Below are 17,217 nucleotides of genomic sequence, written 5' to 3' on the forward strand. Positions count from 1 at the left end.
GGATTTTGAAATTATATGAAAAAATAAACTTACAACATTTTATTTAACCATTCATGTCTAAATTATCATTATTTATACAATAAATAATATTTAAATGATTTATGAATTTCATTTGTATTAAATGAATATGTTTAATGCACATTATCTTACAAATATGTTTGATACACATATTATATTACAACTTTTCCACCTCATACACAACATAGATGTATTTAACTTGTAATATATTAGTCCTAAAACTTACATTATTTTGTCTATTGACCATTTCTAAAGTTTCATAAAATTTTTTTTATGCTTTACTATTGATTTCCGTTATTTTTTTCAAATTGAAATTGAAATTGAAATTTCTGTACTTTTGGAACTTCGAAAGTTGAGTTGAAATTGAAATTTAAGACCTTGCAGACAACAGAAAAAATAAAATAAAAAATCACCCACACTGATGGGTGTCAAAAAAGTCAAGCATCACATGAGTTCCATTCAAAACCAAACCACTGTGCCAACTAGTAACAACAGCAATCCATTGATTTTTAACAACATGAAGGGGTAAATCATAAATGTAACCATTATTTTGAAAGCTCTCTTATTCCTTTCCCTCCACAGAACCCAAACGTTGGTAAGGGGAATGAGGGACAAAGCCTTCCTCCTTTACTTGCTTGGGTAGGTTCCTTTCCAAGCCATAACTCACCTTCAATCAGTACCAGATTAGAATATGGCCAGGTTGCAAAATATCTGGTCCAGGAGCAGTGCTAAAATATGTGCTCGACTTATTCAGAATTATTCAGACACAAATAGCACCTGTTGACAAGCAGCAGACCTCCTTTTTGCAGTTTGTCCATGGTATCTTCCCAAGAGTTGCCTCCCACACAACATTAGTGACCTTTGTTGTGGGCTCTTGTTTTCTGGACAAGCTTCCAAGGAAATTGCTGTTGGTAGCTGTAGGAAGAGTGAGAATTTTGTAGTAAGATCTGACTGTAAATCAACCATTTTTATCTAGTATTCTCCTGGGATCATTAAAAGTATCCTGATATTGGATTTTGTCCAAGCTTCCGTAAAATTCTGTGAGTCTCAAGAGTCCATTTCCCAATCGAAGGCATTTCTAACCAAGGATCATTCCAGGAGAACCCATGATCTGTGTTCTGTAAACTAAAGGGGATTGTTGATTAGGGCTTCTTTGTTGTAGGGCAGACTGAAAATGGAAGGGATTTTAGTGCTGAGATCAGACTGGATACACCAAATATCATGCCAGAATAAAACATCACCCTCATTCCCAACTTGGAAACTGATGTAGGAGAAAAATTTATGCCATCCACCCCTAATGCATGTCCAAACTCCTGGACATAAGCACCTCCCACATCTTTCATGGCCCAACCATAATTGCTAAGCCCATATTTAAAGGCATTGATTTCCCTCTTGTACCTCTCCTTCATGAATCCATAGCCATTCCCCAAGGAGACTTGTTGAAAGTAGAAGGGATTTAAGCCCCAAGCCTCCTTTTTGCATAGGATATTTAGTTTCCATTTAATGAGATGATCTTTGATTCCCTCCCCAATGCTACCCCACAAGAATTTCCTTTGAATCCCTTCCAACCTTTTGGCAATGGAGCAAGGGATGGGGAAGAGGGGCATAAAATAGACTGGTAGGTTAGAGAGTGTGCTCTTGATAAGGGTGACTCTCCTGGCTTTTGCGAGGTAGTTCCTTTTCCAACCAGCCAATTTCCTCTCAAATCTTTCTGTATGGGCCCCAAACTCTTTTTTCTTTGAATTTGGAACCAAAGGGGAGACCAAGGTAGGTAACAGGAAATGCGCCCAGTTTGCATCCTAAAAGCCCTGCAGACACACCTGATTCCTTAATTTCCCATAATCTATTGCAAAGTTCCAGCAAATTCTTCCATTGATTTCCCTTCAACCCTTCAAGAATGAGGACGGATGACTCTTTCCCCTTCAAATTCAAACCTATTTCCAAGGTCTTAAATTTCGATTTCAACTTAAATTTCGAAGCTCCAAAACTATGGGAATTTTGACGAAAATTTCGATTTCGATGTCAATTTCGATTTTGATTTGAAAAAATGACGGAAATTAGTAGTAAAGCATGGAATTTTTTGTGAAACTTTAGAAATGGTTGACAAACATAATAATATAAGTTTTAGGACTAATATATTACAAATTAAATACATTTATGTTTTGTATGAGGTGGAAAAGTTGTAAAATAGTATGTGTATCAAACATATTTGTAAGATAATATACATTAAAAATATTCAGTTAATACAAATAAAATTCATAAATCATTTAAATATTATTTATTATACAAATAATAATAATTTAGACATGAATGGTTAAATAAAATGTTACTGTAAGTTTATTTTTTCATATAGTTTCAAAAGCACTTGTAATAATCTTTTGTTTCAATAAAATAAATAAAATAAATTAAGATAGAAATTTCACTTCACTCCTAAATTTCTCATTTGAATTTTAACAAATTTCATTGTATAGTTAAAATTTCGACAAGTTTTGCTAAAATTTCGGGATTTCGATAAATTTCGGATGATTCGTTGAGATTTCAATGAAAATTATGCAAGACGGAAATCGAATGCCATTTCGATTTCGAGGTTAAAGGAAATTGGAAATTTCAATGGAAATTTCGACAATTTTGTGGAAATTTAAGACCATGCCTATTTCCAAGAAATTCCCCACTTTTGTTGATATGTGCACCACCTAGCATGAGTTCCTCTCAAATTTCTCTCAATGAATGAAATGGTTAAGTGGAATAAAGGTGGAGGAAATGCACTGATAAAACCATTAAGCATCCAACGCTAGCATCCTAATCCATCCATTTCGGCATTTCACTTGGGCTTCATCTCAAATAAGAACATGAATCCCTCAATCCCCTCATAGCTTAAAGGATTCACCTCTGATTTACATTGTTTTCCTGATGATGGCCTCTGGCATCAGGTGCACCGTTCATCGCCATAAGAGGCGATGCACGGGAATGTGGGACGCAGGATAGAGAAACCAATCCTTGAAGTTTTGAGTATTTTAATGAACAACCATAAAGATGCAGAAGTGTTTTGATCCCACAGTATGGTTGTGATTTTTTTTTTTTAATTTTTGATCAGGAGTTCAATCTGAACCTAACACAAAGGAAAATGATGTTCAAACATGATTAATTTTGAAAGTTCTCTAATTATTTTTTCTTCAACTGTTCAACAAATGTTGAACCTAGTTTAAGATAAAACTTCATCAGCTTCTGACTGGAATACGTTCAAATAGTTTTAATTGTTTACAACCTTTTTCGTAGTCCTTGTTATTTTTCAAGTCTCTTTAACAATATTAATCACTAAGGTCAGGGTAATATGAACTTCTAACCCTAATTGCTCTGCTGTTCTGTGAAATACACACACACACAAATGTTCTTGAACTCCTTACATTTTCCTAACTCCTTGATGTTGACACTTGTGGTGCAGGGACGGAACGTGTACATTCTGGTTAGTAAATTTTTGAACTTTTAGAAGTTGAAGTTGTTGAGCAGACTACTCTTTCCAATTTTTTCTTTTTAAAAAGATAACATACTACTCTCTCCATTTTAACTTCCTGATTCGTCATGGTAGTTTTGCTTTTATTGTCACTTTTATTGCTCTCTCTAGTAAGATGAGATATTTGACATAGGAAATCATTTTTTATCCATACTTTGTTTTAAAAGCTCTATTTTGTTTCTTCAAAGTCATCTAATTACCTCTTTTTAAGAACCAATTAAATCCAGGGAAGCAAGCTTTGTTGTATTGTGAACAAAGTAGAATTGTCTCTGTAGTCTATAGCAAGCCAGTTAATTCTCGTAACTATCAACTGTTGCAATTTCAATTCTTTATCAAAAACATTCAAAATAAGTATAGAACTTAAAATGATGATGATCTTTATAACATGTTTCGTGAAATTATAGTTGACTTAGTTTCAAAATGGCAATGCCCAGGCTTACGGATGTTAAATTCTACATTTCCTGTGAATTTCATATACTTCAATGTCATTTGTTTCTACGTTCAGAAGAGTTTCATCCAGCTATTACCCCAATGCCACTTAATGGTTGTGTATCAGTGGGGAATTTTTGGCACAACCTGTCATGCCTGCTGCTGTTTAGGTTGGGTTGCGGTTTCAATCCATTTGAAACATAAGAACAAATCTAGAATACGAACTCCATTAGAATTGTAAACAAACTTGCCCCTCGTCAACCTCGATATTGACATGGGCTCTTGGATGAAAATGCTGAATGTTAGGTTTGAAAACTTGCTATTCAGATATGCTTTTTTTCATCTTTCAAAAGAATGATAAACTTTCCCCATGAATGATTACTGATCTAACCTTTTGAATTTCCTCTCCCCCCTCCCCCCCCTCTCTTAAAAACTAATAGTTGCTTGCTAAACAAACAGTGATAAGAATCATTAGCTATCAAATGCAAGTTTGCTGTAGGAGTATTGGCAGTGGCTGATTCTTGCAAATATGCAGGCTACTCCTTCCAAGAGCATGTTTGGCTCGATGTGCATTGAGCAATGGCCTTTTAAATAATTTACGATGGTAAACTTTATTTTTTCGGGATTAAAATAATTTAGGATTGTGAGGATTAAATTTAGAAAAGTCAGTGTGAGGTTGGTAAATGAAGCAGGAATGGGTGTGGGAAAAAAGCGGGGAGATGCAGAAGAGTTAATTTTAGAAGCTTATGTAACTGTAAGGATAATATTCCTAAAGTTTATGTTAAAACATAAAATAAAAACAAACATAAATTAAAAACAAACATATAATATTCTCAAAAATGTTTAAGTAGCTGGTTTAAGGATCTGGCCTTTTGTTTTCTAGATTCTTGTCAGATAAAGCTTGATTACCTTCTTATCTTGCTGGTTTTGGTTTTTTGGGCAATGGACATATTCTGTACTTGTGTTTTTCATTGCCTTATAACGAAATTTTTTCTTTGAACTCACCTTGTAAAAACCAATCAGAGATATAGTGCATCTTAAGGTCTTTTGTTGACTCTGTTGTTTCTTGCAATAACTTTTTTGTTACTTAACAAAAATAAATAAATAAATAATTTTGACCAGTGTTTAAATTTTCATTGTTGAATGAGAGAATTTAGATCAAAGATAGACCTTAAACTCTTGGGTTGCGTTTGGTTTGCAGAATAGTTATTCCTTGGAATAAGATGGAATGCATTGAGAAATTTGGTAGAGGGAATAGCTATTCCTTTTATATTCCTTATTATTTAATTCAACTTGTAATAAGAAAGGAAAAGACACCCATGGTGAAATTTGGGAATAGTTATTCTTGGTCTATTCCTTGTTATAGATTCATAAAAAGTTTCACTTCGTTATTTGCTTTATGGTAATAACATATTTTTTTTGTATAACTAATTGAAACTAACTTATCATAACTAATCTAGTCCTAGGAATAGGCATTCCACAAACCAAATGGAACTTTAGTGTTTAGTGCTTCGCATTTTTGCACCATACAGGAGGTATTGTTGTGATCACTGATATGCTTACTATTGATTCTTACCCCACCTCAACACACCCACAACCAATCCTCAAGAGCAAGAGCAGATATGCCTACTATCTAACAATTTATCATGGTCTTCTTATCTGGTTTTCTCTTTTTGGATACATATATTTAGATTTTTATTGATGAAAGAGAGATATATGAGGACCAAGCAACTGATATATCATGATCATCTTTGATTTTTCTCTTTTTGGGACCAGTTTTTGAACATACCTATGCAGCTCATATTTTGGTGTGTTTCCAGAAAAGACTGAACCTTTGAGAAACAATTTCTAGCTGTGAGGCTTGGAAGGATAATCTCTGGAGAAGGATAATGAAACATTCTACTGCATAATGAGATGGAAAGACATGAGTTATAGGTTTTAGTACACTGGTGCAAGAACCAACAGATTGAGAATAAAACTTGAAGGCTTGGGTCTTGTAATTGTTTAGAATCTGAGATATGATGCTGCATTTGTAAAAATTTTCTTTCATTCATTTTGATTTTAACCATTTCTTTGTGGGGTCAGTGAATATATCTTTGTGAACTCAATCTTCACAGTTGGTCTCCAGACTCCAGTTAATCAGAAAAATTCAAGTGTGTTCAGAAGCAATGGGTAAACAGTAGCAATCCTCTGATCCTCGGAACATCCATGTCCCTTGTTTAGTATTTAATTTTTTTCGAAGTTTTAAGTTTTGATGTTTTTACCTGTGTAACTGAGTTTGTACATATTCCTCATTTTTTAAACTCAGTCACAAACTCTCTTTGATAATTTTCTATTCCCATATCACATCTGAAAGGGCCTTTGACATTTTTTCTCTTCTATTGAGTCATATTGGGTTCCTTTTACATGTGATTAATTTTGGTTAATAGAGATGTCAAGTGCGAAAATTGATAAAATATCAAACAAGCACATGATATATGCAAGGAATTTGTGGATACATCAGGATTTTCGCTTCGATAACTTTGGTTTATTGCTTTTCCCTCTGTTTCCTATTAATGATATACCTCATGACCAGTTATATTAATGGGAAATTGGTGCTTGATTTACTCTTCATTCCATTTATAATTATATTTTCCAATGAGATTAGATATATGTGTATTGTGTATCTTATTTTTGTAAAATTTGAGTCCAGATCATTAGTGCATAAGAGACTGGTGCCCTTACTAATAGTTTCTAAGAATCTTCATCTTCAAATGATTTGTTTATGATGTTGTCTTCCACATGCTTGCTGATCCTTGCACTAATTTCCTGTTCCAGCTCAATTTTCTTTGAATTCTATTTTCATTTTATCAATTTTTTTTTCTCCTTTGACTTAGGAATGTATAAGTGACTTTTTTTTTTTTCATTTTCATTTTTGTGGTCCCCGGATTCATAAAATATTGATTTCAAATTTCTAGATCTACTTGCCTATATTTCTGCTTTTACAATATAAAATTTTAATTGCTTTATGATAATCATTTATTCAAGTCAAATCAATGTTAGTCCGGCCTTTTATATCATTGGATAGACAGGATATGTGATTATTTTGTTTCATACTCTATACAGGGCTCAGCTAATGTTGGAAAATCTGCATTCATCAGTGCTATCTTGAGTGAGTTAACGCCATTTACATTATCCTATGTGTTTGCTTTGTTTGCGGTGGCATGAAATGCTTTAATGGAATTCCTACATCAGGGGTGTAATGGCCATTTGGGTTATGAATGACACATACAATATAAATTCACAGCTATTTTATATTTTCATAGCTTGAGACATGTTACGTTTTACTAGCATTTTCCATGTAGTTAGGAAATAAGATGTCAAGCTTGGTAGATGGGAAAACCCAAAAAATTAAGTTTTATATGATGGAAAATGAATGTAGATGGTCTTATTGTTGTCATATAGAACTTTAAACAAATTCTTTTAACAAAATACTTAGAAGTATTTTACAACGCACAGCACACCTAAAGAATTTCTCCATTTTACCCAACTTGCTTTAATTTTATGCATTACATCTTCCATGTCACCTTCAACTAGCAGAGTATATCCAAGGTGCATAGAATTTCTTGGCCATCGAGTTTAACATTTTCTCCACTGTTCCTCCTAGAATTAGTAAAACTGCATTTCACATATTATGTCTTACATCTACTTATGTTGAAACCTCTAGACTCTAAAGCTTCTCCCCATAATCCAGCATGAGTTTTTCTCCAACTCTAGTTCGATAAGATAATGTCACATGCAAACAACAGACACAAACACCATGGAACCTCATTTTGAATAATGCCAAACAAGTTCATCCATAAGTAAAATAAAAGGATAAGGACTCAAAATTGGCTCATGATGTACATTTATTGTGGTTGAAATTCTCTTGATTCTCCTCTTGTAATCATTACACCAGTCGTATCCCATCGTACATATCCTTATTGCGACAGTGATATTTGACATTTGTATCTACTACCTAGTTTTTTCCAAGAACCCACCACAGAACTTCCCTACCTATGCTATTCATAGGCTTTCTCTAGGTCTACAAGTACCATATGAATATACTACTTGTTTCTATACAAGATTTCATGGTTCATTCAGTTGAGTTGGTCTATTTCAAGTCAACTTTTTGAATTGACCTGGGCTTCCTGGCTGATGAAAAATAATTGAAAATGAGACTTCCCTTAATATAAATCCATTCCCTAACATATCGGTCGAAGCATTGCCCAAGGAATTCCTTGAAGAGGCCTAAAAGATTTACTGATAGTTTAATGGAAAATCAGTAAACTGCAAGAGAGTAATAGGGTAGCTCTAATTTTTCATGCCAAAGTTAGAGTTTCTTTGGGATGAAACTAGACTGATCAGAATTTGTACCCACTTTAATTCAAATGAAATTTCTTAATTAGAAATGAACAATCATTCTAATTAAATTTACTCAACATGACTTTATGATAAATAGATTATTAATAATTGAAGAATACAATTCGCAAGTTGTGAGCTACCTAGTCCATATTTGATTACCCAATCTGTGTAATTGAAGTAAAATAATGTTATTACTTATAATTACTAGTGCCTCAATATTTTTTTAACTTTCTTTTTCAAACTGTTGTTGATCTGTTGCTGTAAGCTTGCTGCCTCATGGAGAATCATTTTTGAGTTTTCTCACCACCTTTTGTCTTATTTCCTCCGCCCTACACAATAATTTTCCGTATACCTTTTTTGTACAATGGTTTCATAATTTTATAGACCCTCGTATTTTTTTGGGTTATACACTCTACATCATGCTCGCATTTCTGATTTTCTTGTCTTGAATGAGGGTGGCTAATCTTGATATTTTCATTTTGTGGGGAACCTTAATGAGAGGGAGACGAACGAGATGAATGATCTTTACCCTTTGATATATGTGCTTCGTTCTTTTCATATTCATTTTGGGACTTGGGAGTTAATGAGAATTCGGAGATTAGACACTTTTGGATATTTTTCTTGCTATTCTATCTTTTATTATTTGATTCAGGTTCCTAATGTCAATCCTCTTTTACCTTATCCTTTTTCAGAAAGCTAGAGGCCATTCATATGCAAAGGTTTTTGCATGAACTGTGATCCTTAAGAGAAGCAATAGCAATGATTTGCTTCAGAAATGAAGACCTAATAAGGCCATTTCGCCGGATGTTTGTGCTCTTTGCTTTAGGAATGGGGAGACTTGCTCTCATTTGTTCTTCTATTGCCTTTTTTGCTTGGGTGCTTTGGAATAATTTGTTCAGTATTCTTTGCAAGAGTCTGCCCATCATCTTTACAAGATTTCTGCTTTTAATTTTTTATGGGTTTTGGGAGGGGGAAGGAGGGGTATCCTTTTTGGAGATGCACTTCCTTGCTATCTTTTGGTGTATTTGGTTGGAGAGGAATGCCAGAATTTGTAATGGTGTTGCCATGCCTCATAACTTGGTCTGGAGCAGAGTGGTGTTTCTTGCATCACTTCCATGCTGACTGAATGGTTTTGGAATGTTTCTTTCAAAGACTTTCAGCGTGATTGGATTGCTTTGCTTCATTAGAGTGTTTTTTTTTTAATACAATCCTTTATTTATCTAAAAATTATAATAATTTCTTGATCTATATTTAATTTACATATTGTTGGTGGTGATGGTATGTCTCAAAATTTGAGCCATTCTTTATGTGAATGAGTCCATCTGTGGTGACTGGTGAGCAGTCAGTTTGAAAACTATTGCTCTTGAAAGCCCTTTGATTGGAAAAATGAGCCTGTTCCTTGGTTGTCAAATGAGTCAATCAAGGTGAAGGACAAATAGGAATCAGAAAGCAGGGGGCAGAATTGGGTTTTCAGTTTTGTGCTACTTATCTTGCATTCCTTTTCTTTAAAATTTTGAAGCAGAAAAATTCCAGTTATGGCTCTTGTTTCATAGTGATGAAAGTGACGGCATTTATGTCATCTTGCTTTCCAATTAAATGCATGAATTAATCCATCTATTTTGGACCGAAAGTCATTCAGAGAGTTTAAACGGGAAAAAAAAAATATTGCCGCCGGATGAGTTTGATTGTGTTGTTTATTTTTTTTGTACTCTCAAATGATGCATGCATATGCTAAACAAGTTCATGCATCTTTTTCATTTTATGCCTCGCTTTTCATCTTGTAGAATATGAGTTATTTTGCATTTTACATATATGGATTTACAGTCCTAAATAGAAGTCGATTGGTAGTGAAGTTGATGCTTGCACATTGTTTGTGGATTTTGTTCTGCAAGGATGTTGATATGTTATTGCTTACTTCATTGCTTTTATTTCTTCTGTAGAATTTTATTTATTACCTTGTCTCTGCATTCTAAGGGTTTTCTGAGGATTCATATAGCTGGTCCCATTCTGAGGGACTTACAGCTTGGTTGTTGTTGTTGTACTTGTCTCCACTTGACTACCATTATTAACCATGTTTTAAGGTTGTAATGTAATTCTGTTTTCTTTGTCCTCCTGTTTTGACTTAAAATGTTGCAACATCAGAACTAATGGCAGAAAGAGATCCAGTGGCTGAAATGGCACGAAAATACAAACCAATACAGTCTGCTGTTCCTGGGACTACACTAGGCCCAATTCAGATTGATGCTTTTTTTGGGGGAGGGGTATGCCATTTTCCTTCATGCTCTCTCTTTTGGTGTCATCTCCTCAAGAAATCTGTTTGAAGGCATCTTCTTTTTTATTAAATATCTGCTTTACATGTTCCTCTGTTCTACTTTGTGGTGCTTATGTTACTTGTGTATGAATAATTGTTTATCAAGCCTGCCTGTTTTTTTTTTTTTCTCATAGTAGATATAGCTTCAACATTAGTTCAAAGATTGTCAATGGTTTAGGTTAATTGACATATCAGCTCTTTTGTTGTATCACGATATTTGATGGTTAACTTTGTGAAATAATTTTTTGAGAGTTAAAAAAAAAGTAATTTCTCTCTCCTTGCAGAAATTATATGACACTCCTGGGGTTCATCTACACCACAGGCAAACTGTGGTGGTTCATTCAGAAGATCTGCCTGCCCTTGCTCTTCAAAGTCGGCTCAGGGGTCGAACCTTCCCTGTATGTTTTCAAAATTTTCTTTCAGATTTCACTTGTCAGCCTATGTTCACCAAGTTTTGAGAAACACCAAAATGTTCAGGTAGCCTCTGATGAGAAGACAAGTAGTGAAAATGGATCCAATGGATTAAATGGTTTTTCAGTATTTTGGGGAGGTCTTGTCAGAATCGATTTCTTGAAGGTTTCATTCTCTCAAATAATTTTTATTCTGTAATCAGACTGGTTATGGATGCTCTGTAAATTTCTTGTTTCAACTAATTGTCATTCTTAATATTTTCAGGTCCTGCCACAGACACGATTAATATTTTATGGACCCAAAAGATTACAGATTCACATGGTACCCACTGTTATAGCAGATGAATTTTACAAGGTAACATTAATGTTGTTTTAGCAGGTGAATTCTATTTTTTCTTTTCTTTTCTTTTTGGCTAGGATTTGGATCTAACAAACAGCCATAACAAAAGTTTCTTGGTGGCATTTTTATCTCTACACATTTAAAAGAACAGGGTGCTTTTAGCTATGAAGTTTTATCATGTCTTGAACAATTGACACTGTTGATCTTTATATAATTTGCTTTATTTTATTTTTTGAATATTCCATGAAAATTTGGGAAAACTATATTCAAGGGGAATGAGTGTGCCTGAATGTTAATATTACTAGGTAGTCAAGAACATATTATTGTGTCTAGTATAATTCTATTCTAGATTTATGTGGTGGCCTAATGGTTGATAAGAAAATTAGAGAGGTTTGTGGCATATACATGCTTTTGCACCATGATGGAACTTTGGGTTGCCTAAGTAGTTAAAAGTTCTGTCCAATATTCGATAATATAAATTCTTAAATCTCTAAAAATTTTCGAACTGAGGAAAGGAACAGTACTGAAAGGAAGAAAGATGATGGATATTTAACAAACATAAAGTAAGTATAAATCCTGGTATCATGACTGAAAGCACAGATCAGCGTGATGTCCAATTCAGTATAAATTTAGCTAACAGAATGGAACGACGCAGACTGAGGCAAATTTAAGCATGAGGCTATGTGACCTTGATTATCAAATGCCAGGAACTAGTCTCAGTGCAAACATTTGAATGGAATGATAGTGTATATTGATGGGTTAATAAAGAAAATGGGTTTTGAGTGGTTTGATTGCCAAGAAGTAGAGCCAAAAGAAGGAAAGAGAAGGCAAAATGAAGGGTGGGCACAGCTGTCTGCTAAGAAGAGTGAAGCCGAAGGAAAGGAAAGAGGAAGTAAGGGAATAGGAAGAAGAAGAGAGGGGACAACAGTCTGCCAAGCCTCTTGATTGACAAATAGTGAAGAACAAGCTAGTGGACCCCAACTTGTGTCACTAAAGTCAGAAGAAAAGCTTATGGGTTAGAGAATAGGAACTGGAAGAGAGAGTTGGGGGAACAAGAATGGTTCAATCCTAATATTCAAATCTATTCCAAAAAGCATCCTCCCAAAAGTTGTAGCATGAGTAACTAACATGTTTCTCATATCTATAAAGAGCAGGACCTGACTTTCTCCAACAAAATGGAAGAATGATTCAAAACAGGTCTGGGAAGCAGCAACCTAAATAAGGTTTGGAAAGCCACCTTCCTGCCTAATCACCCCTGAACACATACGTATCTATACAATTTGCCCCTTAGCTGTCTCTCCTTCCTCCCTCCAGAAGGGGAAAAATGAAGTAAATTGGGCATTTGATAGAGGAATATAATGCAAATCACACCCCCTATAATTGGCAAAACTTGCACACTGAAAGTCATGCTAGAACCTCCCCCCCCCCCCCCCTCTCTAAACAACACTAAGGTTTCCCTTTAAAATATTACCAAAGATTCAAGTGCCTGAGGACCATGAACTGATTAATACACATCCATTAATGATGATAGTTAAATTGATAAGAGTGATGATAAGACCCTAGGGTTTTATTGTGGAGAAATTGGGGAAATTTTAAAAAAGGGAAAATAGCAAGAGAAAATAGGGTTTGATCCCTTGAAGGGGATCAGCCTCCAAATTAGCCAAAAGGCTATGAATTTTGTTATTGCTTGGATGGAAATACCCTGTACGTTACATATATAGGGTAGGGAAACTTACTCCTATTAGGAATGTAAAATAACCCAATCGAAGTCCTTAATGGACTTGATCCAAATTGATTTTGGGAATCCTCTCACATTAAATAAAAATCCTAACATTAAATAGTCCTAACGTTAAATAGAACTCATTGGGAATCATAATAGATTAATTATAAATCCCAATTGATTTGGGAATCCTAACATTCTCGCCTCCTTCAAATCAGCCTTGTCCTCATGGCTGAGCAGCAATAAACTCTGGGAACTTTTTCTCCAAGGATTGATAAGTTTTCCAAGTTGCATCTTCAAATGGTAAGTGGGACTAGTGTACTAAAACTTCTATGATGTCTCGACTTCTATGTTTGACCACTCGATGATCCAAAATTGCTTGTGGCTACACTTGAACCTCACCCGTGGGTGCAACATCGGGCAAGTGGCGTTGTATAGTAATTTGCATCCCTAACTTATTTTTGATGCAAGAGACATGAAAAACTAAATGTACCTTAGAACTTGTTGGTAAGTCAAGATGATAAGCAATAGGGTCTATATGTTTTAGGATTAGGGGTGACAAAATGGGTCGAAACCCGACGGGTGACCCATGCCCCGCCTGTTTAAATTGGGTTTGGATTTAATTCAAGTTGACACGTTTATTAAACGGGTTAGGTGGGTTTGGGTCGAGTCACCCGCCGGGTGCTCCTCCTAGTGATAGGTGGGAGAGGTTTGGGAATTGGGATATCCCTGAGACAGTGGAAGCCAGCTCTGAAAGTGTTGCTCGCCCACTTCTAACAGTCGCAAATTTTTTATTGCGGCTCCGTCAAATCGAAGCATGCAGATTTCAGCGTGCCTGGCGAAGTCCCTTTCTCTTCCTTCATCACCAGCCACCACTACCACCCTTCAACAACTCACTTCAAATCATCACAAGGGTCTCTCTTTCTCTCTTCTTCTGCTATCAGGTCGTTTGTCTTCGCATTCTTCATAGAAATAAAGGATGATATCTCATTTTTTTTTTTCTCTATTATAATAAAATATTCTCTGCAATTTAGAAGTCCTGTTTGTCGTCGAAAACAAAAGGTTTAAAGGAACTCACTTTTGAAAAAGGTGGGGAAGAATTGTTATTGTATTTTTATTGATAAGATTGCTTGTCTTTCCAATCACATGGTTGTCATTTTTTCAATTTTTTCCTTGGCTGCATCTATCAGTTTATAATAAGACATCATGTACTCTGTATGCTGTATATTTAATATGTGTATTAAATGAAGCCATTTTAGGGCCCCAGACACAGGGCTTTATTTATATATATACTCTGCTCTGGACATTCATTTGTGTTGGCAGGTGCCCATTACCCTCAGTATTGAATAGCCATTAAAGTCCTTCACCCACCCTGACCCAGTTGTGCAGAAACTGCAAAAGTAAAAGCAATCTTTTGAGTTGCAACTACACTAGTAGTGATGGGACACAATTAAAGCTAGCTTGCTTGGACACTACTCTACTGCGAGTGCCATTCTTCAACTGGGGCATGCAACTGCACTCTCTTATTTGGTTCATGAGAAACAAATCAATAAGCAACCATACATTATTCTCCAGTACCAGCAGCCCCTTGTTCTTCATCTCTCTCTCTCTCTCTCTCTCTCTTTCTCGTCACTCTCTTTTCCATCCTTCACTCTCGATTTCTCTCTCTCACGCACAGCCATGAGGTCCTAGCCGCCGCCGCCAGCACACCGCCACCTCCAGTCACGGCCATCCTCGCTCGACGTCGCCACCTTGCTGCCCTCCTTCGCTCTCCCTTTCTCACTATATTGTCTCTCTTTTCCATCTCTCACTTTCCATTTCTCTCTCTCACACACGGCTTGGTGGGGAGCTTCTATTTTGTGGAGTCATGCCTGCTTGCTTTTTTATAAATATGTTCTAAAATGTTTAAAAATTTTTAAAATACATAAATTATATTTTTTAAACGAGTGACCCGTTTATGACCCTTTTAATAAATGGGCAGGTTAGGGTTTGAATAGTAGTGACTCGTTAATAAACGGGTCAACCCAAATCTGATTAACCCCAACTTGTTACGACCCCTCTGAATCTGGCCCGTAAACCCATTTTGCTACCCCTATTTAGGATCTTATAAGGCCCATAGGATCAAGGAGACAACTTCATTGAAGAACAAATGGTCACAAATATCTATCTATAGGGCTGTAGCCTGAGAAATACCCAATCTTCAAGTGATAATTCCCTTCCACTATGGTGCTTATCAACTTGCTGTTTCATACAATCTTGAGCTGCAACAAGATTTTCCTTGAAGCACTTTGGCTTGATCTTGTAACTCCTTGTCAACTTGATCAACAATGGATGATCTAGTTGAATAACTAACAAGAATAGGAGGAGCTCGACCATAGGTCCATAAACAATCTCGAATGGAGTCAACTTGTTGGAGGAATGATAAGTGGTATTATACCACCTATCGCGACGTGCTCCTATGCGGGGCAGAAACACCAAGTGTGTGTTGCCTTGGGGTACACGAACTGGAAAAGGTGGTTTTAAAATGATATTTTCGTTGAAAACATTGTGTGATGAAGTCGTCACTAACCTTTTGAAGTGTGGTTAGAACACTTGATTACTACCCAGTTAAGGGTAGAATCGGTCTGCACTACTAGAGTTGGGTCCGAGAGTACGGTTACGCGAAGAGAAGGTATTAGCACCCCCTACACGCCCATTCTTATGAACAGTACCTAATTAATCAAAAATTATCCCAAAATAAATTTAATAAGCTTTTGAAATTACTCCCTTTCAAAAAGTGTGAGGAAATGCACAAAATAAAATATTATATAAATATTCCCTCAGAACCGGGGCATACCGTACTCCGAAGAGTTCATGCCTCCCTTTTAAATCATTGGGAAATGAAAATTGAGAAAATTCTTTACAAAATACACTCCCAAAATTTTGAAATCTTATAGGATTTTTCTAAGTATGCAAATACTATTTTGGGAGGTTTGGGACTTCAAAGAGTGTCAAAAATGATCCTCATCTTCAAAAATATTTTTCCTGATTTTTCTTCCATTTTTCTAAAATTTTTTTTGATAATTTTCTTGAATTTTTGAAATAACAAAAAGACAATTAAAGCAAAATCATGAAAATCGAGACCAAAATTTTTTTAAAGAATTTTTTCTGATTTTTCTGAATTTTTGTGAGTTTTAAGCCATTAAAAATAACAAAGTAAAAAGGAACAAAAATCGAAACCGATCCAAGACCAGTTCTGGAGACCCAAACCAGTTCAAGAAGGAGCCGGTTCAAGGGGGTCAACCATTTTAGGCCCGGTCAAGGCCAATCAGCCGTGAAAGTGTTTGCGGCTTGATGTGTGTGTTCGAGGGTGTGTTGGAATGTGTGTGTCAGTGTGTTTTAGTGTGTAAAAACGTGCGTGCTGGTGTTAGAAGTAAGTTCAATAGTAGGTAAATGAGTGTGTGTAAATGTGTGCGAGTGTAAACAGTGTGTTTTTTAGTGTGTGCATGAGGTGTGTGTTTTTTTTTAATGTGTGCATGAGTGTAAACAGTTTGTTGTGTCATGCACAAACAGTGTGTTGTGTTCTGTGTGCAGTGTGCGGTGTGTGTGCTGCGTGCGTGCATGGTGCTGTGTGTGTAATGTGTGTGTGCAGTGTGTGAACTGTGTGGGTAAAGGGTGCATGGATTCTCTCCTCCCAACTTTAACCTCCATTACTCTCCTTGCACCCGGAGATTAAATCTCTCTGGCCTCTCATAGACACACCTCTTGCAATATCAACATTTCCCAACTTAGAACACCCATCTACATTTCTATCCAGCATTTTATCAAACAGCCTACGCCCATCCTCAACAACCCTAGGAAACTAGAAGGCTTGAATATGTAGTGACCAATTAAAGAAGACCTGAGATGAGACCACTAATCACCCACCTGCTCGTGTAAGATGCTGCCGTGAGAGATGGCCGGTGCTGCTGGTTTGGGATCACAGGTGAACAAGGGGTGTGTGAGGATGAGAGTAGGGGAGGTGTTGGGTGAGCTTGACGCCGGTGATAGTTCTTTGACTGGATTTGCAGGAGGGTGGTCGTGTGACAACGGCGGCGGCGGCTGCAATAGGGAACA

General features: G+C 36.0%; 1 protein-coding gene across 3 annotated transcripts in view; it reads left to right on the forward strand.

Moving 5' to 3' along the window:
• LOC131146064 (putative nitric oxide synthase) overlaps positions 1-17,217 on the forward strand; it is a 38,914-nt gene that overhangs the window by 12,503 nt on the left and 9,194 nt on the right. For 2 of the 3 annotated variants that reach the window (XM_058095345.1, XM_058095347.1), the window contains exons 6-10: positions 7,064-7,109; positions 10,484-10,602; positions 10,937-11,050; positions 11,130-11,228; positions 11,328-11,417. In XM_058095345.1, the coding sequence (XP_057951328.1) occupies positions 7,064-7,109; positions 10,484-10,602; positions 10,937-11,050; positions 11,130-11,228; positions 11,328-11,417 (468 nt within the window). Of the gene's footprint in view, positions 1-3,460; positions 3,482-7,063; positions 7,110-10,483; positions 10,603-10,936; positions 11,051-11,129; positions 11,229-11,327; positions 11,418-17,217 lie in introns of all 3 variants that reach the window. The other variant, XM_058095346.1, reaches the window with a different exon arrangement.

Source organism: Malania oleifera, chromosome 13 (genome assembly GCF_029873635.1).
Source record: "Malania oleifera isolate guangnan ecotype guangnan chromosome 13, ASM2987363v1, whole genome shotgun sequence".
Lineage (NCBI taxonomy): Eukaryota > Viridiplantae > Streptophyta > Magnoliopsida > Santalales > Ximeniaceae > Malania > Malania oleifera.